Consider the following 26,568-nt stretch of genomic DNA (forward strand, 5'->3'; position numbering starts at 1 on the left):
CTCTTAAATAAATAAATAAATAAATAAAATCTTTAAAAAAATAAATAGAGTAGATTTCGTGGATGTCAATTCTGGAGGGAGAAGTAGCTGTCAGCTCTGTGTGGTAAATTAGGAGATATACAACACACTCATAACTGGATGCCATTTGTTTTCTACTTGGAGCTATAGAAAATGTCTCCATACTATTTATTTTTGCTCTTTTAGGTGAGCCTGAATTTAAATACATTGGGAATATGCACGGCAATGAGGCTGTTGGACGGGAACTACTCATTTTCCTGGCCCAATACCTGTGCAACGAGTACCAAAAGGGCAACGAGACAATTGTGAAGCTGATCCACAGCACTCGTATCCATATCATGCCTTCCCTCAACCCGGACGGCTTTGAGAAGGCTGCCTCTCAGGTGAGTTCCAGCCAGCCCAGAGCAGGGAACACTCTCTTCACTCTGTGTTGGAACACGTGTGCTTGTCTGTAAGTAATGCTGCACTCATATCAATCTTATGGACAAGGCCTGGGAGGATATAAGTGATACGCTATTCACCTTGCTGCTAAGAAAAAAGTTCAGAAGGTAAGGGGTGGTGGGTGAGAGTTTCTGCAGCAGAGATTGCGAATGAGAAATTTGGTTCAGTCAATATTTAATTAATGTTTTGTTTTGTTGTTAAATAAATCATATTGAATTTACCCACGTTTGTGACTAGGTAAATTTCCTACTAAAAAGCTGAAAGAAGGACTACTGCCAAGTGTTGAAGAGTAATGCTATTGCTGTCTTTGTATGAGATGATGTCATAGCGCCCTCTACTGACAGCAAGGAAGAAAAATTTTGGCTGGATCAGTGTTGCATGGGTGTTTAATTCTTGTCTATGTACGATCAGTAAAGTTTAAAAAAAAAAAAGAAAGAAAGAAAACAAAATAAAAAAAAAAAACCCTCCACCAACAAAATCCTCTTCTACCTCTAAAATGAAATGCATACATTTTAACTGTTAGAGAAGCTGGAAAGTAATGACACTTTAAGAGAAGATTAATGCTGTGTGTTCCCTTTTTGTTTGCACAGGCATGGAGAACATTAGTTGTTTTCTACAGCGTGAAGTGATTTTCTTATTTTATGGGAGTATTGGTATGTTTATCTATAGTTAGGAAGTTGATTTTTACCTTAAAAATAAAACATCCAGTGATGTGACAGTTTGACATTGTAAGAAACCCAAACAAGATTTCTGTAAATAACACTGATAAAATTTCTAAAGTTAGAAAAATTCTAATAACATAGAAAATTAAATTGTTTACTATTTTAAGGTAATATTCTGATCTGTAAGATCAATGGACAAAAAATTATCATTGTTATTTTCTGTAGTAGATTTTTATTCCTTGGAGTCTAAAGGGTCTGAGCTTATATAACTTCAAGAATATGGGAATTAGCTCTATATCATAGATTATGTAAAATTTAATAGTAAAACAAGAAAATATGCATTATGGAATGTAGCTAAATGTCTTGGAAATCTAGGTTATACCATTACTGAAGTGAAGGATTTAAAATTGAACAGAAATTTCTCAACTTACAAAGCTCTTGAACTTTGTTCTAGAGCTCATATTTTTTCATAAAGACTATAAGAGGGAGGTATCTTACTAATATGTACATAATTCATGTTAAACTCATTCTAAACCTCCAATCTTCTTTAGTAATTTATTCTTTTGAATATTTAAAAAATAGATTCCTGTGATTTACAGAGCCAATGAATATTTCACTTAAACCCAACTATAGACTGGCATGCTTTGAAAGGCATCATCTATTACTGATATATACAGATCTTTTTTGTAGTTTGATGATAATTATCTTTCAAATATAATTATTATTAAAATTCCAGATATTATTCATTGAAAATATTTTTGAAATTACCATAACAAATACTTTAAGCCTGATACCTTCATGTGTTTGTCGGTAAGAGTGAAAATTCAGTTTTGAGAGGATATTATTAAAATAAATGATTAATTCTAATTTTAAAATTTATTAATGAAGACCTTAACTAGATAGTAACAACAATAATAAATAACTTATTATTTTTCTTCTTGGTTTTTTTAGCCTGGTGAACTCAAGGACTGGTTTGTGGGTCGCAGCAATGCCCAGGGAATAGATCTGAATCGGAACTTTCCAGACCTGGATAGGATAGTTTATGTTAATGAGAAAGAAGGTGGTCCAAATAATCATCTGTTGAAAAATCTGAAGAAGATTGTGGATCAAAACACAAAGGTAGGGAAAATACATCATTTTCTTGGGTTCTATCCTCTAGCCTGAGGAAGTATGTTCTAATATCTTCATCATAGTGGAGGACGTAGCAGTAATGTTAAGCTTGTGTGGGATAGTTAGTTCACACCTAGAAAGTCATGGCTGGACACCCTGGAATTGGGCAGGGGGTGTTGAGAGAACGGGAGGAGGGGGAGGGGTAGGAGGAAGGAACCTAGTTGTGTCTTTAAATGTCTTCATGGCCCTTTCAGAGGACCTGTATCAGCACATCACAGCATTTCACATTGTTGATTTTTTCTTCTTCTCTAGAACCTTCTCTTTCTTTGCTTTGCACAATTCTACTTTCTCTTGCTCCTTCTATTGCCTTTCCAGTTACTGCTCAGCTTCTTTCCCTGCTTTCCCTATCTTGGCTAAGTGCTGGCCTTCCAAGATGCCATCTGCTACCCTTATCTCTTTCTCTACAGATCCATCTCTCCAGCTCCCGATCTCCTGTGGAGTTCTTTATTTTACTTGCTCACTGAGTCTCTTCATCTGGCGACATGTAGGGCTTCAAAACCAAACATTTTCCATAAAAAAACAGTGTTTTCTCTTACTCTATGATCAAAGCCTTGGTTTTTCCATTACTGTCATCACCACCAGCAATCAGTTGGAGGATCTCAGTGATCTGAGGGCCCTAAAGCTTCTTCAGTCTCTCCTCTTCTGCAAACTCATTCCACTGCTTGGTTCAGGCCCCCACTGTCTCTTGCTTATGAGTACAAGCAGTCCCCTCTTCTTGTTTTGGGTTCAGCCTCTCCCAACTCTGTTCAATCATCTCGAATCCCTTGAGAGTATCTTCCTGCACAAATTATTGCTCCGTTGCTTAAAAAAACCTTGCCAGTTCTCTACTGCCCAGAGGATAAAGTGAAAACTCAGTATGTCAGAATTATGTGATGGTTTAGTCGTCTGGAGACTCTGGGGGCAGGCTGGCTCCATATTTGCTACCTGAGTTTTGGAAAGTTATTTAACCACTGTGTGCTTCTGCTTCTTCTACTGCAGTATGGAGATGATAATAGTATCTACCCCCTTGGGTGGTTTAAGGCTTGAGTGAGTTAATATATATAAAGTGTTTGAAGTCAGGACCTACAACTATTATTATCATTTTGGCAAAATTGCTCAGGACTCTGTGTTATGTACCTTAGAGTTAGATGAGTGCATTGACATATCCACTAAACGTTTCATGCCCCTTCAAACCAATATTGTTTGAACACTGTTTTCAATTACTTGGAGAGATCTAGAGCCATCATGGAGGAAAGGTGGAGAAGAACTGCTGTTGGCAGCTCTCCATTCCTCTTCTGTGTTTCCAGGCAATTCTGCTCTGGTTCATCAACTCCTTTTTGTACCTTTCCCAAGTGAAGACGTGGAAAGTACAATTTCTCCATTTAATTATAGTGCCAAGGCCATTCAAGTTTCCCTTGGCCCCTGGCAGCTGCTGGCTGACCCACTTCTTAATCTGGCTCTGATAGTCCATGGACTCCAGTCCACCAACTCCTTTTTGCTCCCTAAGCAAAGCATTTTCTAGTAATTTTATGTCTTCATATGTGTTGTTCCAACCATCTAGAATGTTCTTCCCTTTTCTTCCATGTCATCTCCTCTGTGAAGCCTTCTGCTCTTCCATACAGATCCTGTTAAGCTTCCCTTCCATGCTTTAAGAATATTTCCAGTCTCGTGCTTATAGCTATATAGAACTGTATTTGTTATTATTATTTCTATAGCTATTTTCCCTTTTAGTTCTAGATTTCGGTATTTTGGTTGCAAGAATTATGGTTTATATTTGAGTCCGACACAAGTAGGCTGAAAACCTGTTATGAACGAATGCAATCCAGCCTGGCAAGCAAGTCACAGTATCTGAAAATCCACAGCTGGAGTTCCAGACAAGCATTCATCATGCAGTTGGGGACTAGATAGAGGACCCAGGAGATAGGGAGAGTCCTGGATTATCGGTGTAAGGTTCCTATAACTTTCCTGCCTATATTTAGGATTCCGCCTAAGCCTGCAAGTGGAAACTGGTCTCAGAAAAGGGCTGCCAGGGGTTGAGGATTCTAGTAGAACCTGATTAGTGAGTGACTTAAACATTTCTGCTTCTGAGTCATAGATAGATTTGTAATTTCTCAGCCTCTGGTGCAATTTTCTTGGATGAAGGGAGAGCTGGAAGGACAGAAGATGGTCTTTTTTTTTTTTTTTTTTTCTTAACCAGAGGTAAAAAGAGGGCAGTCCTATGTGGTAAGCTGTGAGGGATAAGGCAGAAATGAAAAACCACTGTGGAAGCCCAGTGCTGATATCAGTGGGCAGGCTCTCCCCATTGCTTACATTAAGCTGCCTATGATTCTCCATTAAATCCAAGAAATGGGACAAATAATGCCTGCTACCTTGCATAGAAAAATCTATGGAATAAACTCATGTCCATAGGACATCTGATGGGTAGCCTTTGTGCAGTGCCATACACTTTCCATCTGCACCACTTTCTTCTTCCCCAACAGAACCTGTGTAATATTTGCAGAACCATGGTGTTAGGTGTTTTCTTATTTCTAGGGCAAGCAATACTTATTTAAAAGATATATGCTGGTGGTGGGTATTAAGGAGGGCACATATTGCATGGAGCACTGGTGTGGTACATAAACAGTGAATCTTGGAACACTGAAAAAAATAAAATTAAAAAATACATATGCTCATGGTACTTAAAAAAATGAGAACTTTTTTAGAGATCTATTTATTTATTTTAGAGAGAGAGAGTGTGCAAGTGAGCATGGGTGGGGGGCAAAGGGAGAAGGAGACAAAGAATCTCCAGCAGACTCCCCACTGATCACAGAGCCTGAAGCAGGGCTCTATCCCAGTACCCTGAGATCATGACCTGAGCCAAAGTCAAGATTCCAGGGGCGCTAAGTGGCTCAGTCATTAAGCATCTGCTTTGGCTCAGGTCATGATCCCAGAGTCCTGGGATTGAGCCCTGCATAGGGCTTCCTGTTTAGCGGGGAACCTGCTTCTCCCTCTCCCACTCCCTGTCTTATTGTTTCTCTCAAATAAATAAACAAAATAAATTAAAATAATAATAAAAATAATCCCTTAATTTTTTAAATTTAAATTTTTATTTAATTTTTAATCTTTAAAAATAATAATAATAAAAATTAAAAGTTCAAGATTCTGCTGCTTAACTGACTGAGCCACCCATATGCCCCCCAAATTAGAGCTTTAATTAGAGATATAAAAATATCTCAATGCCAATGCTTTTTCTGGGTTAAGGTAAACTAAAGAGAAATACATAAATATTTAAATTAAGTCTCTTTTCTGGAACAGAATCAAGGTTTGTTTACATTAGACTAAATCTTCAGTAAACCTGCATTTAATAATCCTGGAATGGTATTATCCATGTCTGGTTCATCTTCTCCTTTTTCCGTCTTTGTCATTAAGACTGAGACTGTGTTTAGGTGCTGCCCAGTAGGAGATATGTCGCAGGCATTTCGGGAATGTTATCACACATCTTGCTTTTTCTTGCTCCCTCTTCTCAGTTTCTATATCTCTTACTGTAGCTTCTATACTTGTTTTATTTTTATGGAGATACAATTGACATATAAAATACAATTAATTTCATATGTACAGCATAATGATTTGGTATTTGTATATATTGTGAAATGATCACCATCTTAAGTGTAGTTACCATCAATCACCATACATAGTTGTAATTTTTTTCTTGTGACAGAACATTTAAGGTCTACTCTCTTAGTAACTTCAAATATAGAATACAGTATTTTTAACTGTAGTCACCATGTTGTACATCACATCCCCATGACTTCTTTTATAACTGGAAGTATATACCTTTTGACCACCTTTACTTATTTCCCTCCCCATTGCCGCCAACCCCCCCCCCCCCCCCGCAACTGTCTCTGGCCACCACCAATCTGTCCTTAGAGTGGTTTTTAAAATTTCAAGCTTTGTAGGAATTTGGGGGTTAAAAATGCACACTTATGAATGCAGATTCAGGAAGTCTGGGGTGTGTACGCTGTGGGAATGGGCGATGAAAAGGCATCTGCATTTCTTCCACGTGTTTCAGAGGCTTTCCTTGTTCTTCTGAACCTCTGAATAAAAGCTCTCCCTTGCTGTCCTGGAGTTTTTCCTGCTGTCTTTTCTCATCTGTTCTTGGGCTCCTTGGCCTGGTTATCTGGGCTCAGTACACGAGCCTGGGCCTGGATTGCTTGAAAATGGAGTCGATTAAAATGAATCAAACAACTTTATTAAACTTATGCTTGTGTTGTAAAGAAATGGAAATAAATATGGCTTTAATATATTTTAAGAGCCAAAGCCATCTAGTTATAGAAAATAAATTTAAGCTATATTTATAGTCTTTAAATAGAAATTTTAAAGATAGGTCATAGGGGCACCTGGGTGGCTCAGTGGGTTAAAACCTCTGCCTTCGACTCAGGTCATGATCCCAGGGTCCTGGGATTGAGCCCCACGTCGGGCTCTCTGCTTGGCGGGGAGCCTGCTTCCCTTCCTCTCTCTCTGCCTGCCTCTCTGCCTGCTTGTGATCTCTGTCTGTCAAATAAATAAAATATTTTAAAAAAATAGGTCATAATTGGTTCTGGATTCTCTTGGGGCTCAATCTTAGAGATGTTCCAGAGGCTTCTCTATGGATTACTTAAATATATAATTACAATACCCAGGGGATCTCAGCATTTAGTCAACCTAAAAAATTCTTTTAGTAGCTAGAGACAAACTGAATTTAATTTGTCAAATTGTGGAATTTACTTGCTTGCTTTTGAATATATCGGTAACATGTATATTAGGAAGTGTATATATAAGAATTATCAGTAGGCTAAACCTAATAGCTGAATATGACTTCGTGTATTCAGGACTGGATCTTTATTCCAAAAGAGTTTTTTAAAAAATGTTATATTACAAAATTTTTATGCTATTAGGAACAAAAAGATAAAGTAAATATAGATGAGGAGAAAAAGAATGCATTATCCTGTAGTCTTAAATGACCATCATTCACATCTTGGAATGTTTCCTTTAGAATTATTTTTTTAATGCATGTATCAATCTATAAACATATGGGAGCATACCATGCACACTGTTCTGAACACTTTTAGGTGAATAATAAATCCAAAAGCACAGTCTGCCCCTGTAGGGCTTTGCCTCCTGAGCTCCCACTCCTTTGCCCGAGGCAGTGCTTGCTTGCTTTCCCCCAAGCCTACCTGCCTCCTTTCTTTCTTTCTTTTTTTTTTTAACTCCTTTCTTTTCCTCTTATCCAAAACCTACCTGATTTTTCCCCCAAGGCCTAGTGGAGTTCCATTTCCTTCCTAAAATCTTCCATGATCTTCCAAACCACAGAGATTTCTGTCTCTTCCGTACTCATCGAGATACTTGTCAGGACCTACCACTGGGTTTGAGTAAATAGGAGGAAAGAAGGGGATGTACAAGGAAGACGATTGGAAAGAAATTCAATACTACAAGGAAAACTTTGAACAGAATATAAAAGAATGTATTAAATTCATATCATATAATATTATTGCCATTTTTTTTTAGCAGTTGAGCCTAATCATAAATTCATAACAAAGAAAAGCATATGCATTTTTTGGATTAAAGATTATTTCTGATTAAATGTTCTGTATTAGTTATTTTAAGGTTGATTTAAATCAAAACTTAAGCTGGATTTAATTTAAATTAATTTGAATTCTAGAAACAAATTTAAGTATGTATAAGAATTTAGTATATCATAAGGGAGTTTTTCAGCTCATTGTGAAAAGAAAGGATAATTCAATAAATGAAATTGAGATAAATCCATCTCTCAAATATCAGCCTAGAGCAACATAAAATCTGTATATAAAAAGTATGAACTTACAAAAAGAAAACTTTGGTAAATATATAATTTTGGGAGGGAGATAGAACTTTCTAAATCCCTTATATAGAAAAATTGGCACATGGTGGCCACTTAATAGTTACTGAATGAATGAATAAAATACGAAAGCAAATGAGACCATAAAGAAAAGATCAATAGATTTGACAACATAAATATATTAATATTTTGTATTTTAATTAGTATTGTTATTAAATTAAAAAACTGAATTTGAAAGACAAATGACAAACTCAGAAAATATCTATAATATAGAGGGTTAGTGTTTTTACTAAGTAAGCAACCCTTGCAAATTAGCAAGAGATCAACATTTCAATAGAAAAATCAATTAAACCATGTATGAATATATCACCAAAGACTAAACATAAATGGTTACTAAACATACAAAAATGGTTCTAGTTTTATTGGTTAATCAAAGAATGCACAGTTATAAAAATTCTAATTTGTCATGTGTCAATGTGACAGATTTAAAAAAAACACAGAAAATTTTTGGTAAGTATTAGCTATTATTTTTTCATGATTAAGAATGCTATATCCATATATTGGATACTATTCAGCCATTAACCTAGTAACTTAGAAGGCTATTTGACAGCATGAAAAAGTATTTGTTACCCATTATGAAATGAAAAAGTTTCTCATACAAATTATACATAAATTATCACATTTAAAAAATTACATTAGTACATTGGAAAAAGACTGAAAAAGATACATATAAATGTTAGCAGTTTGTATCTTTAGATGGTACACTTATGGGTCACTTTAATCTTCTTTCTTTGTGTTTGTCTCCTTTACATTTTCAACAATAGACATTTTTTTATAGGAAGAATGAGATAAGCCAATCAAATAAATAATAAAAACAACATCATATTCTAAATCACACTTTTTCACGATTATAAGTTCCCTACATGGAAAATAGGATAGATTTGATACATTAAAGTATCAAACTATATACCAATATTGAAAAAAACATGGACTTTATAGTTTTATAGGCTGGATTTGAGTTCTCAGTTGTGTGAACTTGGACATGTTATTAACATGGTGAATCCCTAGATTCTTCCCTGCGAAAGGGGCATGAAGTCTTTGCCTATCCAGTGGGGATATTGTGAAGCTCACAACTGAAACTGAACAGGGATACAGAAATACAAGATCTTGTAACCATCACACCCTTCTGCTGCTATTAGATTTTCCACGCCAAAGAAGAATATAGATCACAGCTCCAGGAATTTTTTTTTTTTTTTTTAAATCAACAAAGTACTTGGGAGATTAAGAGTCTTTCTAGTTACTATTAAAACCTCATCATATGAATCACATGTCTGGCTCCAGATGGATTCTTTGGTATAAATTTCTTTCCTCTTATGTTTTTCTACCAGGATATGAGGTGCTGTGAGTCATTAAGTTAAGGCAAAATGAATTTCTGAAACTTTTGCCTTTGTTTAAGATGGTTTTCCCAAAGTAAGGTGTTATTTTACAGTGAGTTTTGAAAGAGACCCAATTTAATATTTTTTTGTAGGGACAATGTTAGAGGTACTTGAGAGGGAATTGGAAAAATAGTAAGCCATAAAAGAAGATAATAAATAATAATAATAATTTTTAAATATTTATATTAAATAATTTAATAATTTAAATAATTATAAATTAATTTAATTTATATTATTTAATAATATATAATATATAATATAATTTAAATTATAAAATAATTTAATAATTATAACAAAAGAAATAAGATCTGTCATACATTTCTAGAGCTCAACCACTGTGGAGAAAGAACCTTGTTCTTCAGTCCAACTATTTTCTTTTCTCTTTGTCTTACTCTTACCTGTTATTAACAAAGATCAGATGGAAGTGTCCCAGAATTTGTAAGTGATTTGCATGATGGTTTTTAAGTTTCAAAGAGAAAAAAGCTAAAAAAAAGAAAAAAGAGAGAGAGAGAGAAAATCTGGCAGCTCACAAAAGTAAAACATTTAAGGAAATTCAAACACTATTGAAATATGTTTTATTATAAGTGAGAAAGATAGAGATGGAAATTCTGCTCTTCCTGGAAACTTTTTTATTTTTATGACAACAACCACAAAATGCTTGAAAGAACACCTATGACCAGCTTTCGATTATTGTTGTTGTTTTTTCTTTTCTGTCTTTCCTGCTGAGTGCTCCCACCAGTGATAACCAAGTGTATAACCCTTCTACTTTCTAATCTTTAATACAGCTCGCTCCTGAGACCAAGGCTGTTATTCACTGGATTATGGATATTCCTTTTGTGCTCTCGGCCAATCTCCACGGAGGAGACCTTGTGGCCAATTACCCCTATGACGAGACGAGGACTGGTAGGTGTCCTTCCTGCTTCTCTAATGGTTCAAGGTTTATAATTGCTTTGTGATGGTTTATAGGATGATTTCTATAATGCTCTTTTAAGGAACTGGCCATTAAATGATTTTGCTTGGAGAAGGACGTAAGTTCATTTCATGTGGCATTGGTTATTATAAATATTATATATGTATATATAAATATTATAATAATAATATTTGGTAGAAAAAGACTATAACTTTTTAATAAGTTTAGTGGACGAGGAATATGATCGTGATGGAATGCAAGAGAAAACAGAGGTCATGAACCTGGTCACTCGTGAACCCAGGTAGAATCAAGAAATAATGGAAATTATGCAGTTTGTGTACAAGAGGGCTTAAAAATGAAAGCGGTCTTTTTGGAGCTTGATCAGGGCCTGTGTGGTCTCTCCGTGTCTTACTGTGCACTCCTGCTTTTGCATTTGGGACCCTTTCTAGTGGTGTCAGGGAGAGGAACTGGTGCTTTGACTTTCTTGAACTAGTTTTAGTTAAATTTCAGGCACAGCAAGCTTCAGCCAGATAGTTATTTTCAACTTACTTTTTGTTGCTACAGTGAATTTCCCACTTTGGATGGGTTCTCAGGGGCCTTTGAAGAATTCGTTCTTTGCAAGCACATGATGATAATTTTAGATATTGGAAACTTTGCGCCTTGAAGAAAGTCTTTGGTGAAACATCATTAAAATTTAGAGATTTTGTAGTTTGTCAATAGCTAGGAAATTTAAAAACCTGGCATATTTTATCATATATGAAGAAGACTACAGTGTGTCAAAATATATATAATTTCTTTCCATATTACACATGGGAGATTTTTTTTTTTAAAGATTTTATTTATTTATTTGACAGATCACAAGCAGGAAGAGCAGCAGGCAGAGAGAGGGGGAGGCAGGCTCCCCTCTGAGCAGAAAGCCTAATGTGGGGCTCGATCCCAGGACCCTGAGATCGTGACCTGAGCCGAACGAAGGCAGAGGCTTAACCCACTGAGCCACCCAGGCGCCCCTGGGAGATTTTTTTTAAACTTTAAAACTTGAATACCAAAAAGTATGTGTGAAAATGATGCATGGTGGCTATGGGGTTACATTTTTTATTTTTTTATTTTATTTTTTTTTTAAGATTTTATTTATTTATTTGATAGAGATCACAAGTAGGCAGAGAGGAAGAAAGGGGGTGGGAAGCAGGCTCCCTGCTGAGCAAAGAGCCCAATGCGGGGCTCTATCCCAGGACCCTGAGATCATGACCTGAGCTGAAGGCAGAGGCTTAACCCACTGAGCCACCCAGGCGCCCACATTTTTTATTTTTTTACTTTATTTTTATTTTATTATTATTTTTTAAAAGATTTTATTTATTTATTTGAGAGAGAGAGAGAGAGCACGTGTGAGCATGAGCAGAGTGAGAAGCAGACTCCCAGTTGAGCAGGGAAGCCCCACCCCGGGGCTCAATTCCAGGGCCCCCCGGGATCATGGCCTGAGCAGAAGGCAGCCGCTTAACTGACTGAGCCTCCCAGGCACCCAGAGGTCACATTTTTTAAAATTAAAAATTTTGACAATGGAAATCTCCTTTCTGTTTTCTCAGGTCTAGTTTACGATGAACTTTCACCTTTTCTCGTGAAGCTTTCAGATACTAAGTAGGATGTCCCATTCTACCCAATTTCTACATTGTGGTGTGGAACGGAATCATATATCACTTAAATACTAAGTGTAATTGTTGAGCACTTAGACCATCACTTATTTCCCATTGTGATGTTGCTTAAAAGAAAAAAAAAAAACCAGCAAGAGGGAGCCTGGGTGGCTCAGTCAGTTCAGTGTCTACTTTCTACTCAGGGTCATGATCCCAAATCCTGGGCTGGAGTCCTGCATGGGGCTCCCTGCTCAGCTGGGAGTCTGCTTCTCCTTCTCCCTCTGCTGCTCTCTCTCTCAATCCGTCAAATAATTAAATAAATAAATAAATAAATAAATAAATAAATAAATAAATTCTTCTAGAAAAAAATACATCAGCAAGAGACGACGCTGAATCACTCTTTGGAAAACATGCAGAGCTCTTTGGTCTATATTGATTTCTTTAATCCTGTGGGTTTATTTTCTAGGTAGTGCTCATGAATATAGCTCCTGCCCAGATGATGCCATTTTCCAAAGCTTGGCTCGGGCATACTCCTCTTTTAACCCACCCATGTCTGACCCCAATCGGCCACCGTGTCGCAAGAACGATGATGACAGCAGCTTCATAGATGGAACAACCAATGGTGCTGCTTGGTACAGTGTTCCTGGCGGTGAGTGTCCGTTTCACCTTGTGCTTCGGAGGTAGTGAATTATTTATAATTACCATTTAGATGTGGAGAGCTTTCAGTCCTCAGACATTAAGAAATAGATGGAACCTATAGTTCACCCATTAAAATTAGTTTTCTGAATAAATGGTTGCTCTGTGTAGTTTCGTTTTTGTTGATTTTTAAAAATCAAGATGCTAATTGAAGACGTAAGAATGAACTAAAGATGTCCATGGGGAAAATATAGATTGAGTATTGTGAAATACCCTACTTTTCAAATTCTGGCCTTAGGGAATAAGAGCTTCCTTGTTATATGTTAGTTAAGCTTTTAGGCAGAAGAATATATTGGAGAGCAGTGTATCTTCATCCATACACCTTTTATTTTTCTTTTAAATGATGGGATAATGGGGAACTTTTGTTTGATGTGGAATATTAGTTGATATTCACTACTGTAATAAGCACTGTTAGATCATGAAGATCTTTACCTTTTATGGGGTCTGAAAAGGGAAAAGGCAGCACAGCCACCGGAGGACGCCATCTTCTAGGCAACCAGGGCAGCAGTCCTGGCTCCCTTTGCCCAAGTGGACTTCATAGAACTCTTATTTTCATGGCTAGCTGGACCACCAACAGTTATGTAACACTCACTCTACCCAGTATGAAGAATGAAATGTAAAGATAACTGATTTTTTTCCCCTCTTTGCCCAAGAATGATTTTCTATGACCCACCTGGAAATGCTAGAGAATTAGGGCAGTAGCAACACTAGTGAATTATAGGGTTTGGGTTTGTTTATTATGCTTCTTTTATTGAATTATGCCTGGAGAAAAACAGTTTTCCTGATATTTTTCTTTCTGATATATGTTTGTTCTGTTTTGATTTATATTTTGCATCAGACCAGATCAGATTCAGCACTTTTTTTCCCCTTTATAGCCTGAGAAATAAAGTCAGATTTAGGAGTTAGACTATGTTAAATGCATCATACATCAGATGGGAAGTAATTTCATAATTCAATTTTTATAAAAAAATTAATGATACCTTTGGAATTACATTTATGGACAATGTATTATCTACAGAATACCAAGAGATCTAGATCTGCAAAATAATGACAATAATGTTAATAATAATAATACTGATCTTTATCAGTGATTATAAACCACAATAATCAGTCAAAGAAAGTTTTGATTTCCTTTAGCTCCCTAGATAGTGAATGAAATCAGTGTCTTAGGTCCATGTTTTCCAGGAGCGGAATCTCAAATAGGGATTTGGTTGCTTGTAATTTATTGAGGAAGTGCTCTTTAGAAAAAGTCCTGCATGGAAGTGAGGGAGGAAGGGTAGGGAGATGGATAGAGCTGAGGGAGGATGTGGTCACAGAGACAGCCATAGCCTTGGCCTGAGCCATTGGGAGGAAGTCCTCAAGTGTAAACCACAGGGGGGTTATCCTGCCCTGAGGCAAGGGGACCAGCCTTTGGTGGCTTCATATCAGTCAGTCTTTGGTTGGGGATTGCAGAGGAGGCTTTTGGAATGGTGGATAGGAGGATGTAACCTCCCAAGCCAGGTGGTTTCTATCAGCAAGCAGCTCTCGTAGAAAACAGGGGTCAGCTCTGAGCTCTGAACAGCCAACACTCAAACAGCAATTTGGGGATGGACCCCCTGGCTTAGTAAAAGCAATCTTGTGGGTAGCGACAGCATTCACTACTAGATTGACTCAGCTTCAAAGTAAAATTGTTCTGGATGCAGAATCTTCTCTCGGTGCAGTTTGCAGTGTTCTTCTTATGCCTCATCTGTAGTAGATACTCAGTGACTATTAAATTAGTATGGAGTATATTAGTAAGACTCCAAACCTTAGGAAATCTACTGTGCTATTGGTTGGACTTAAGGAACAAAATAGTATGTCAGACTATCTTATATGACCGTCCAAGCTCTTCCATGATAGAGAGGTAAGTTTAGATGGATGCACATTTCTTTAGTAGCCCAGTAAGGATTGAAGGTTCGGCCCTATTGTCACTTACAAAAAAAAAAATTACTGTTTAAAAATTTTATTTTTCCCCAGCTTTATGAACCTATAATTGTGTATAAAATCATGTAAGTTTCAGGTGTATGATGTGATTTATTTCATGAATGTATTGCATAAATGATTACCTAATAAGGCTAGTTAAGGCATCCATCACTTGACATAATTACCATTTTTCTTTTTTCTTTTCTTGTGAAAACATTTAATATTTACTCTCTTTGCAGCTTTCAAATATATTACACAGTATTGTTAACCATAGTCGCCATGCTATACATCAGCTCCCCAGAACTTTCTTATCTTATAACTGGCAGTGTGTGCTCGTTGACAAACATCTTATTTCCTCATCCCCCTTTTGGCAACCAGTACTCTACTCTCTTATTTTTTACAGGTTTGGCTTTTAAAATTTATATGTAAGGGAGATCACTCAGTATTTGTCTTTCTCTGTCTGAATTATTTCACTTAGCGTAATGCCTTCAGGGTCCATCCATGTTGTTGCTAATGGCAGGATTTCCCTAATTTTTATGGCCGAGTAATATCCTATTGTTTATATATACCACATTTTCTTTATCCATTCATCTGTCCATGGACACTTAGGTTGTTTCCGTGTCTTCGCTACTGTGAATAATGCTGCAGTGAACATGGGAGTGCAGATGACTATCTCTTTTAGATAATGATTTCATTTTCTTTAGATATATACCTAGAATTAGGATTGCTAGATCATATGGTAATTCTATTTTTAATTTTTTGGGGAGCCTCTGAACCTACCATTTTCCATAGTGAATGTACCAATTTGCATTCTTATCAACAGTGCACAAAAGTTCTCTTTTCTTTGCATTTTTGCCAGCACTTATTGTCTTTTATCTTTTTGATAATAGTTATTCTAACAGGTATGAGGTGATATCTCATTCTGGCTTTGATTTGCATTTCCCGGATGATTAGTGATGTTGAGCATCTTCTTGGATGTCTGTTGGCTATTGGTATGTCTTTGGAAAAATATCTAGTCACGTTCTTTGTCCATTTTTAATTGGATTATTTGTTTTTTTGCTATTGAGTTGTATGAGTTCCTTGTGTATTTTTTATATTAACACTTCATCAGATAGTTTGTAAATATTTTCTCCCATTCTATAGATTGACTGCCTTTTCATTTTTTTGACTGTTTCTTTTTCTGTACTGAAGTTTTTAGTTTGATGTAGTCCTGCTTATTTATTTTTGTTTTTGTGTTTTTTTTTTTACTATGTGTTTTGTTGCCATATCCAAATGTTGTTGCCAAGACAAATAACAGGGAGGTTTTTCTATGTTTTCTTCTAGGGATTTATGATTTCAGGTCTTACATTTATGTTTTCCAATCCATTTTAAGTTAATTTTTGTGTATGGTGTAAGAAAACATTCCGATGTCTTCCTTTTTGTGTCTTTTGTGTTTCTTTTTTCCCCCAATGCCTTTTATTAAAGAGATTAACCTTTCCCCATTGAATATTCCCTGTTTCCTTGTCAAATATTAGTAAACTGAATGTGCCAGGATTTATTTCTGGGCTCTTGATTCTGGACTTTTGATCTATGTGTCTGTTTATGCCAGTATCATACCATTTTGATTATTGTATCTTTGTAGTATAGACTGAAGTCAGAAAGTTTAATGTCTCCATGTTTATTCTTATTTCTCAAGATTACTTTGGCTCTTTGGTGTCTTTTGTGGTTCCATATAAATTTTAGGATTTCTTTTCTATATATAAAGAATGCCTTTGGAATTTTGATAGGGATTACATTGAATCTGTAGATTACATTGCATCCTTAGAATCTGTACATTGAATCTGTGTTTTGAGTAGTATGGGCATTTTGGTAATATTAATTCTGACCTATGTACACAGATATTTTTCCACTTACTTGTGTCTTCTTCAGTTTCTTTCATCAGTGTTTTACAGTGTTCAGTTTAGAGATCTTTCATCTCCTTGGTTAAATTTATTCCCAAGTATTTTATTGGTTTTGATACTGTTGTAAATTGGATTGTTTTCTTTGTTTGTTTTTTGGATAGTTCATTGTTAGTTATAGAAATGCAACTGATTTTTGTATATTGGCTTTGCGGCCTGCAGCTTTAATGAATTTATTAGTTCCAAGAGTTTTTTGGTGCATTCTTTAGGACTGTCTATATATAAGGTCATATCATCTGCAAACAAAGACAGTTTTGCTTCATTTGTTTTCCAATTTGGATGTCGTATTTCTTTTTCTTGCCTGATTGCTTTGACTAGGACTTCTAATACTATGTTGAATAGGAATGGTGAGAGTGGGCAAGGTTTTCTTGTTCCTGAACTTAGAGAAAAAGCTTTTAGCCTTTCACCATCAAGTAGGATGTTAGCTGTGGGCTTGTCACATATAGCTTTTATTACATTGTGGTACATTTCTTTTATATCCAATTTGTTGAATTTTAATCATGAAAAGATACTGAATTTTGTCAAAATCTCTTTATGCAACTTTTGAGATTATCATGATATTTATCTTTCATTCTATCAATGTGGTGTTTCTCACTTGTTGATTTGCTTATGTTGAACCATCATTATACCCTAAATATACATTTTACTTGATCATTCTGTATGATCCTTTCAATGCGCTGTTGAATACAGTTTGCTAGTATTTTATTAAGAATTTTTGCAACTACATTCATCAGGAATATTGGCCTGTAGTTTTCTTTTCTTGTAATGTCCTTTTCTGGCTTTGGTATCAGGGTGATGCTGGCCTGTAAAATGAGTTTGGGAGTGTTTCCTTCTCTTCAATTTTTGGGAAGAGTTTTAGAAGGATTGGGGTTAATTCTTTAAATGTTTGGTAGAATTCACCAGTGAAACCATATTGTCTTGGGCTTTTCTTTTTTGGGAAATTATTGATTGCTGGTTCAGTCTTCTTACTAGTAATTGATCTGTTTCAGATTTTCCGTCATCCTAATTTGTAATTCAGTCTTGGTGGGCCGTATGTCTCTAGAAATTTACCCGTTTCTTCTAGGTTATCCAATTGTTGCTCTATAATCATTCATAGTAGTCTCTTAAGATCCTTTGTATTTCTGTCATATTGGTTGTAATAATGTCTCCTCTTCCATTTCTGGTTATTTTTTGAGTTTTCTCTCTCTTAATTCTTACTCTAGTTAAATGTTTGTGAGTTTTGCTTACCTTTTAAAAAAACCCAAAACCCAGCTGTTAGATTTGTTGATCTTTCCTTTTATTTTTCTTGTCTGTATTTTATTTGTATATGCTCTGATCTTTCTTATTTCCTTCTTTTTGCTAACTTTGGACTTAGTTTGTTCTTCTTTTTCTAGCTCTTTGATGTATCAAATTAGATTGTTTATTCAAGATCTTTCTTTTTTCTTAATGCAGGCATTTATTATAATAAACTTTCCTCTTAGAACTGCTTTTACTGCATCCTGTAAGTTTTGGTATGCCGTGTTTCTATTTTTGTTTGTTTCATAATATTTTGGTTTTCCTTTTGATTTCCTTTTGACCCATTGGTTGTTCAGAGGTCTGTTGTTTTAATTTTCTACATAATTGTGAATATATCCTGCATAATATTTCGTGTGGGCTTGAGAAGAATGTATAATTATGCTGTTGGGTGGAATGTTCCATATATATCTGTTAGGTACATTTGGTCTAACATATAGTTCAAGGGCAGTTTTTACTTGTTGATTTTTGACTGGATAATCTATCCATTGTTGAAACTGGGATAATGAAGTCTCCTATTATTATTGCATTGTTATTTATTTTTCCCTTCAGGTCTGTTAATATATTTGGCTTAATATATTTAGATGCTCCAGTGTTGAATGCATATATAATTTTCAAGAGTTATGTCCTTTGAGAAATTTACCCTTCTATCATTTTATAATGACCGTTTTTGTCTCTTGTTATAGCTTTTTGGCTTAAAGTGTATTTGCTTGATAAAAGTATAGCTACCCCTACTCTTTTTAGGTTTCCACTTGCATGGAATATCTTTTTTCATTCCTTCACTCTAAGCTTTCCTTGTCCTTGCACATGATGTGAGGCTCTGAGGCTCTGGTAGGCACCATATAGTTCGATCCTGGTTTTTTGTTTTTTGTTTTTTGTTTTTTTTCTGTTTTTAAATCTGTTCAGATACTCTATGTCTTAATGGAGAATTTAAACCATTAACACTTAAAAGACATATTAATACCATCTTATTGTTTTCTGGCTATTTTTGTAGTTCCCTTGTTCCTTTCTTCCTCTCTTTCTGACCTTCTTTGTGAACTGATCATTTTCCTTAGTGACATTCTTTAGTTCTTATACATTTGTCTTTTGTGAAGTATAAGTTTTTGCTTTTTGGTTAGCATCAGACTTACATCCTATAGACATAACAGTCCATTTTAAGCTGATAACAACTTAATTTTGATCATTTACAAAAAGACATTTTATACCATGCCCCACCAGTATTTTGTTTTTGATGTCACAGTTTACATTCTTTTATGTTATGTATTCATTAATAAATTATTGTGGCTATAATTATTTTTAATACTTTTGTCCTTTAATTTTCATACTAGAGTTAAGTGACTAAGACTACGATAACACAGTTTTAGAGTATTTTGGATTTAACTCTATACCTACCTTTACCAGTGTGTTGCATTTTTTTAATATGTTTCCATGTTACAAATTAGTATTCTTTCATTTCAGCTTCAAGAACACTTTGCAGCATTTCTTGTAAGACAGTTCTAATGGTAATGAGATCCTTCAGCTTTTGTTTGGGAAAGTCTTTATCTCCTTATTTCTGAAGGACAACTTTGCTGAGTAAAGTTTTCTTGGTTGGCAGTTTTTTTCTTTCACTTTGAATAAATCATCCCACTGTCTCCTGGCCTATGAGGTTACTGCAGAGAAATCTCCTGATAGCCTTATGTGTGGGGGCGGGGGTGGGTCTTTTGTAAGTTATAAGCTTTTTTTTTTTTCCCCCTTTTAGCTCCTTTTAAGATTATCTTTTTGTCTTTGTTTTTTTGATTACTTTTTTCCAATACATTCTGGAGAAGATCTTTTTGAATTGAAATTTTTGGGTGACCTATGAACTTGGATGTCCAAATTTCTTCCTGAATTTAGGAGGTTCTCAGCCATTATTTCTTGATATTTACTTTCTGCCTCTTCTCTCTCTCTCTTCTTCTGGGACTCTAGTGATGTGTAGATTGTTTTCTTAATGGTATCCCATAGTCATGTAGGCTTTCTTCACTCTTTTTCATTCCTTTTTCTTTGTTTTCCTATTACTGGGTAATTTCAGATGACCTGTTTCTGCCTCCTGATTTTTTTTTTTTTCAGAAAAAGTCTGCTATTAATCCAGTCTGCTATTAATGCTTCCTACTGCATTTTCCCCCTTTTAATTCTTTGTATTTGTTGTTGCTGTTATTTTAGCTCTTGAACTTCTGTTTGGTTCTTATTATGATTTCTATCTTTCTGTTAAACTTCTCATTTTGCTCATATATAATTTTCCTGATTTCATGAATTGTGTTTTTTCTTGTAGGTCATTGAGTTTCCTTAAACAACTATTTTGATTTTTTTACTAGGAAAGCCATAGATCTCCATTTCTTCAGGTTTGGTTACTGGAAAATGATTGTGTTCCTTTGGTGGTGTCATGTTTTCTTGATTTTTCATGTTCCTTGAAGGTTTCTGTTGCTGCCTTCCCATCTGAAGAAGGAGCCACCTCCTTTCTTTACCTACTGGCTTTGGTAGAATGATAACTTCTCTTAGTCCTGTTAGGAATTCCGAGGCTTTCCCAGACCTTTTCTATGATGTGCCTCCTTCTTATTTCTTAGGGGGAAAATTCTTAAAATTGTATGCCTTCTTTTGATCCTGCAAAGTCAGGCCAATTGCTGATAGCCTGCTCTTTGCTTTCCCTAGGGCAGTGCTAAATGCTCAAATTTGTGTCCTTTCTCTCAGCCATGCAACGTTGGGCCAGCTTTCTCTGAGTGCTCATCAGTCATCTGCAAAGGCTCGCTGTTGCTACCATCAGTGGCATGCAGAGGGAGCTTGCTACAGGGCGAGGTGTGTTGATGGGGTGTGTAGAACGTTAGGGGTGCCTGTGGGCCAGTCGAGGGGATCTGCTGGCAAGGTGTCCCCAGTGGCTCATGGCTAGGCTTTCTGATGGAGTCTCTGACAAGATTAGTAAGATCCACATTCCTTTGATACATTCTGAAAGTCTTGCCTACTGTTCTCCTAGCCATTCCCTGCCCCCAGTCATATAGCATACTTAATAAGTTTTCTGGATAGGGTGAGAAAGAAGCTGTGTCCAGTAAACTCATTCACATGTTCCCACTTTGCCTCCATTTGCCTCCTGAGAGAAATCATGGACCAAAAAGTTCTCTGTTGTCACTGAGCTGTACCACCTTAGGGAAGGGGTGATGCAAGGAAGACAAAACCATTACTCTTACTTTCTTCAGTGCGTCTGGTCTCTGATTTTTTTCTTCCAATGGTGTGCTGGAATTTTTGCTCTGGACTCCTGGCCTTCCACAAAGGTGCTCTGTTCCGTGCGTGATTGTCAAAATTGATCTTTTTCGAGGAAGATAGTAGAAAATTTCTCTTCTGTCATTTTGATGCCATTGTTCCCAGTTATCTTCTTTGAAGACAATTCCAGCAACGCGGAACACCGTCGATGCCTGCTTTAGCACCCAACAGCTGCAATGCATTCAGCTAAGTGACTGCTTAAGAACCCAAGAGAATTTCTGCTCTAAAGCAATAACAGCCTCCCAGTTATGTTGTTCTGTCCCTTATGGTGGGTGATTTTCCTTGTGGTTTCCCACAGACTACTTAAAATGCACCGGTTGGTGTATTTTTTGCTTGGCTCCCAATTCAGCAGAACGGTTTGTGTAGGGTTTTCGTTTCCACATGTATATTTTGACTTTCCATTTGGTACCTTGGCAGGAATGCAAGACTTCAATTACCTCAGCAGCAACTGTTTCGAGATCACCGTGGAGCTTAGCTGTGAAAAGTTTCCACCTGAAGAGACCCTGAAGAGCTACTGGGAGGATAACAAAAACTCCCTTATTAGCTACCTCGAGCAGGTAAACCCTGTCTCCAGCATAAAATGGGAGATCTCAGAGCATTTAATCCAGACATACAGTGGTTCCTGTGAGGAGCCCATCTCAGGAGTCAGGGGAGTCCATCTGACTCAGAATGAGGGCGCTACATTTGGAAAACATGTCAACAGTGGTCCAAACAGGCTTTCATTTGTCATAGGTTTTGTGCCTCATGAATATTCACTGAGAACTGACTAAACTGAGATTTGTGGTAAAGTGAGGTGACACCCTGTGTTCATTCATATTGCTGTAAGCCAAGCAGTCTTAGGACCCTCCTCCACCCTCATTGTCTTGGGCCTGTCAGGCATCCCAGACAGGATCAGGACAAGGGTGAGGTAAGTGAAGCATCCAGGATCCAAAACTGAGGGAGGCACTTACTCCCAGGGGCATGCAGGTATAGAATCCGCACCTGAGTGTGAGTGCCTTCTTAATTTCTGTGCCCCAACATGCCCCACTTGTCTCACCCTCGACTCAGTGGTATCTGAGGTAATCATAATAACTATAGCTTACCTTTACTGGGCATTTACTGTTTCCCAGGCATTGTTCTGAATGCCTTACATGTGATCATGAACACATTTAATCTTCACAACAACCTCATAAGGGAAGTTGTATCTTCATCATCATCATCATCCCTGAATTAAAAATGAGGGATCAGAGACACAGACAAGTCAAACAGCTTGCCTGAAGTCACTCAGCCAGAATTTGAATCCAGGCTGTGTCCTTCCAGAATCACCATGCCATATTGCCTTTGATGACACAGTCCCGTATCTGTTCTAGAGAAGCACTTATGTAGTCATTCCAGTACGGTCTATACAGAATTTGGGGGGAATCTCACCACCTGAGGGAGTAAGATACCTTACCTACTGATACCCTGCCAACCCCACACCTCTATACTATGTTGACATGGGCTCTGGGGGCCTCGGTGGGGAAGAAGACCCAAAGACTCTGATCCTTGCCTGCAGTGCTTCGATGGTCTTCAAACTCCATTCTGTATGTGGCTATTTACACCCAAAGCCAGGTAGAGTGATACCAGTTTCACATGCCAGCAGATGGTCCAGACTAATTTAAAAACTAATTTGATATGAACAAATTATGTTAAATAAACATGAAGCTATTTGCATATATGTGGACAACATGTACGTAGGAAACTAATGCATTTAAAAAGATGTAAAATCAGCTTAAGTGTTCTTTTACACGTGTCAGATATCCATAGAATACCTTACTAAAAGTGATTCTCATGGAATAGATGCGCTAATTACAAAGATTAAAAATTACTCATGACACAGGATGTTTTCAATCAGTGGAATCCTCTGCATGTTAATATAAAAAAGGCATTTTCAACAGCAAAAGGTAAGGATAATTAGCCATGTTGACCCTAGAACAACCTTGATAAGAGCCCCTGATAGTTTCTCCTTCGAGGAGAGCTATAATTATATTTTTGGGGTAGAGAAAGTAAGACGGGGCTATTTGGTGTGTCCTCCTCCTCTTAGATGTCAAATAATGCCTACTTAACGCAGTGCTTTTCATTCTATTTACATAGTTCTTTCCACAAAAATTTATTCAGCTATTCTAGTGTCTTAGGCATGCTGTGAAGCGCTGGGGATAGAAGTCTCATATCAGTGAGTTCAGAAATGTCAGAACTGAATCACATGAGAGCACGATAAATGCTCAAATAAAGGTCAGTTACAAAGAGCCATGGCAGCATGCTGGGTCCATAACCTGGTCCTGCTCATCAGTTAAAACAACAGGTTCAGCTGCTGCTTGAGCCTTAGTTCTTAAGAAAAAACTCTAGACAGAACAAAACCCACAAATATGTACCATCAGGAAAGGGAAGAATATGTGTTATATTTATGGTGGTAAGTAGGCTTGTATCAACTCATCAATTTATATAGAAATAAGCTGGAAAGAAGAGGGAACAGGTCATACCGTCCTGTTTTATGCCACTTGGAATCAGAATTTGATCTGTCCACAGACCCATAGGATCCACCGTGATAGAACCTCAGTGTTATGGTACGAGCTGTGGAGAGGCGGTGAGAGTGATATTTACAATGGGCTCCTCCAGCTTGCTTCATAGAACACTGAGTTTAGGGTATCAAGGGCTGATGACAGGTCAGTGAAGACTGCCAGAAGTTCTGTGTTGAAATTATTTTATTGATGAAGGGACAGAGTACAGTGGGGCTTAGTAATTGAATACCTGGACCTAAAGTCTAAGTGTGGACTAGTTTAGAATTCATGGAAAATAGGTGATTAGGAGGTCTAATTCTGTAATTGGTTGAAAAGAAATCTCTTGCAGGGCTTTGAAGGGATGTTTGCAGGAACTGGAATTGCAAAGTTAATTAGGATAAATAGTTTGCTGTGGTGGAGAGCCTCTCACTCAATAGCTTTGCAACGGTCTAGTTCTCAAAATTCCCAAAGAAATTCCCAAAGAATGGTTCGTGGGCACTGGCATCAGAATCACCTAGGTTCTTGTTAAAAATGAGTTTTCTGTCCCATCAGTGAACCCCACTGCTTGCATGGTAGGACCCCAGAGTGTCCATTTCAGCAAGCTCTTTGGGGGAGGGCTTAACGGTTACTGATATGCACAGTTCTGGTGACAATGGAGAATCTCTGGATTTTTTTTTTTTTCTTTTTTTTCCAGGCTTGGTTGATTGATGTCCTGGAATCTGAGGAGAGAGCATTATAGGAGGGACAAGGGTAGTAAATAGTTTCTTCAGGCATGAGTGAAATTTGAACTTCTGTGATTTCCTTTGCAAAAGCCATAAAATGACAGCATTTTCTGACCCGCATTCATGTGGAGTTGTGAGAATCTATAACTTTCACTGAGATTTATCACTACTGTGTAATTTTTCAGAGAAATTTCCTTCAAAATTGTCGTATCAGAGATAGATATCTACTTATTTGACTATTTCTTAAATGTCATACTCTGTAAGTCTTGGGTTGCAGATGCAGAAAAAAAGTAAAGTCATGAATATTAACTGGGTATATTTTTGCCCAATGCAGGTGAACTATATATGTTTTTAAAGTGATTGTTTGACTTATTTTTGAATGGTAAGGGAATTTAAAACTTTAATCTCTCTAAGGTTTATAGTATTGATAATATCCAGATTATGGTGCCTCAATGAGCATAAAGTACATGTGAGTAAATAATGGTTTGTTTACAAGCTTTCTAAATTTCTTTGAAGAGACCTCATATTAAGAAATTTAAAGTTTGTATTTTTTTCTCTGATTTTCTGCTCTATGTGTATTGCTCTTCCTTTTCTCTAAAATTTTTCTGATCCCCAAATTGCCTTTAGAGGAAGGAAGTACATGTTATTTTTGTAGAGTTGTAGAGATTCTGTATTTTTAAAACTAATAGCAAATGCAAAAAGATTTGCTGATTGATATTCCAGGACATCTGTTTGATAAAACATTGTACTGCTGCCAGATTTATTCCCTGATGACAAAGGCAGGCCTGAGACTTATTCTACCTTCTGTGGGAAATATTCCAGTGTCCTCAGTAGCAAAAGCAAATTCACTTTCTAGGGCTAGATGGAGTGAGGAGCGAGTTGAGCCTTTGGGAATCTGGGCAACTTCTGTTAATTAATTAAGCTTAGTGTATCACCCTTTGGTGTTTCCAGAAGCAGCACTTTCTCAGGGACCTGAAGTGACTCTCTGTTACTTGAAACATGTTGACTTAGTTGAATTCTGTTTAAAAATGAAGGAAAAAGCTGCTTTTGGGGTTTGCACTGTAGTTGTCGACTGTGGCTTAATGGAAGGGCGTTATTCTTCTGTTTCTTTTCTAAACCCAGTCTTCAGTTTTGAAGTTCATAAATCTTTCAGGTCACTTATTTTCAGCCAAAAGAATATTGTTAATGGGTTCACTACAAGAGTAGTCACAATCTATCTTTTTACTCAACATGAACAAGTGCTAAAAAGGCTGTAATGTAATTCTTGCTAGCTGGCGGGGGCCATACCCCCTATACACAGGTGACCCAGTGTAAGAGGGAGAAAGTCATGAAATCCGCCAAGGACCAGAACTGGTTTACAGATATGACAGACTTTTGTTTTGTTTTGGTGGTTTGGAAGTTGCTTCATTGTCTTTATCTGACACAGAACAAGATGTCAGTTTTCAGGGGATTACTTCTCATTTGTCCACTTGAGAAAGAGCAGTGTAGAGGATGTTAAAAAAAAATTGAGCAGCCTTTTGAGCATATTTTGATCCTTAAACACTGAGGACCTACAGTCTTTTGCTCGAAAAGAAGGAGATTCTTGGCATGAAACGTGTTCTTAGAGCATTTTGAATTTGATTTTTTTTTTTTTTTTTTTTTGCTTGTTCTTGACCTTCACAGATACACCGAGGAGTTAAAGGCTTTGTCCGAGACCTTCAAGGGAACCCGATTGCCAACGCCACTATCTCCGTGGAAGGAATTGACCATGATGTTACCTCCGGTGGGTGTTCTCTGCCATGATCTGGAGGCTCTAGTGTAACACACAGAGCGTGATTACTTGTCATCTTAGTTACAGTTCCTACCCTGTTCTAAGCAAAAACAATCGAATGACTTCTGTCTCTTTACCTCCCCCTCAGCCCGCTTTGATCGAGTTACATTTCCTTTGTGGAAGCACGTCGGGCAGTTACTAGGACGGTTGCTGGCTTAGAACTTGGCATGCAGCAGGTGGCGCCCTTTCCTCGCTGTCTCGGCCCGGAGCTGCCCGGGGCGGGGGGGAGCCTCCACTGGAGAGTCTGTGTAGCTCTTGAGGCAAAGGCAAATGAACTGGATGGAGCTGAAGTATCAGCGCCTTTCTGATGACTCTGAAGTGCTGACAGGCTGT

The 26,568-nt window shown here is 37.0% G+C and overlaps 1 protein-coding gene across 1 annotated transcript in view; it reads left to right on the forward strand.

Annotated features, from left to right (window-relative positions):
* Positions 1 to 26,568, forward strand: part of CPE (carboxypeptidase E) — a 106,083-nt gene that overhangs the window by 74,069 nt on the left and 5,446 nt on the right. The window contains exons 2-7 of the mRNA XM_032863705.1: positions 205 to 401; positions 2,073 to 2,240; positions 10,325 to 10,442; positions 12,541 to 12,723; positions 21,605 to 21,744; positions 26,088 to 26,187. Of these exons, the coding sequence (XP_032719596.1) occupies positions 205 to 401; positions 2,073 to 2,240; positions 10,325 to 10,442; positions 12,541 to 12,723; positions 21,605 to 21,744; positions 26,088 to 26,187 (906 nt within the window). The remainder of the gene's footprint in view (positions 1 to 204; positions 402 to 2,072; positions 2,241 to 10,324; positions 10,443 to 12,540; positions 12,724 to 21,604; positions 21,745 to 26,087; positions 26,188 to 26,568) is intronic.

Source organism: Lontra canadensis, unplaced genomic scaffold (assembly GCF_010015895.1).
Source record: "Lontra canadensis isolate GAN:19392208 unplaced genomic scaffold, GSC_riverotter_1.0 scaffold1, whole genome shotgun sequence".
NCBI classification, from domain to species: Eukaryota; Metazoa; Chordata; class Mammalia; order Carnivora; family Mustelidae; genus Lontra; species Lontra canadensis.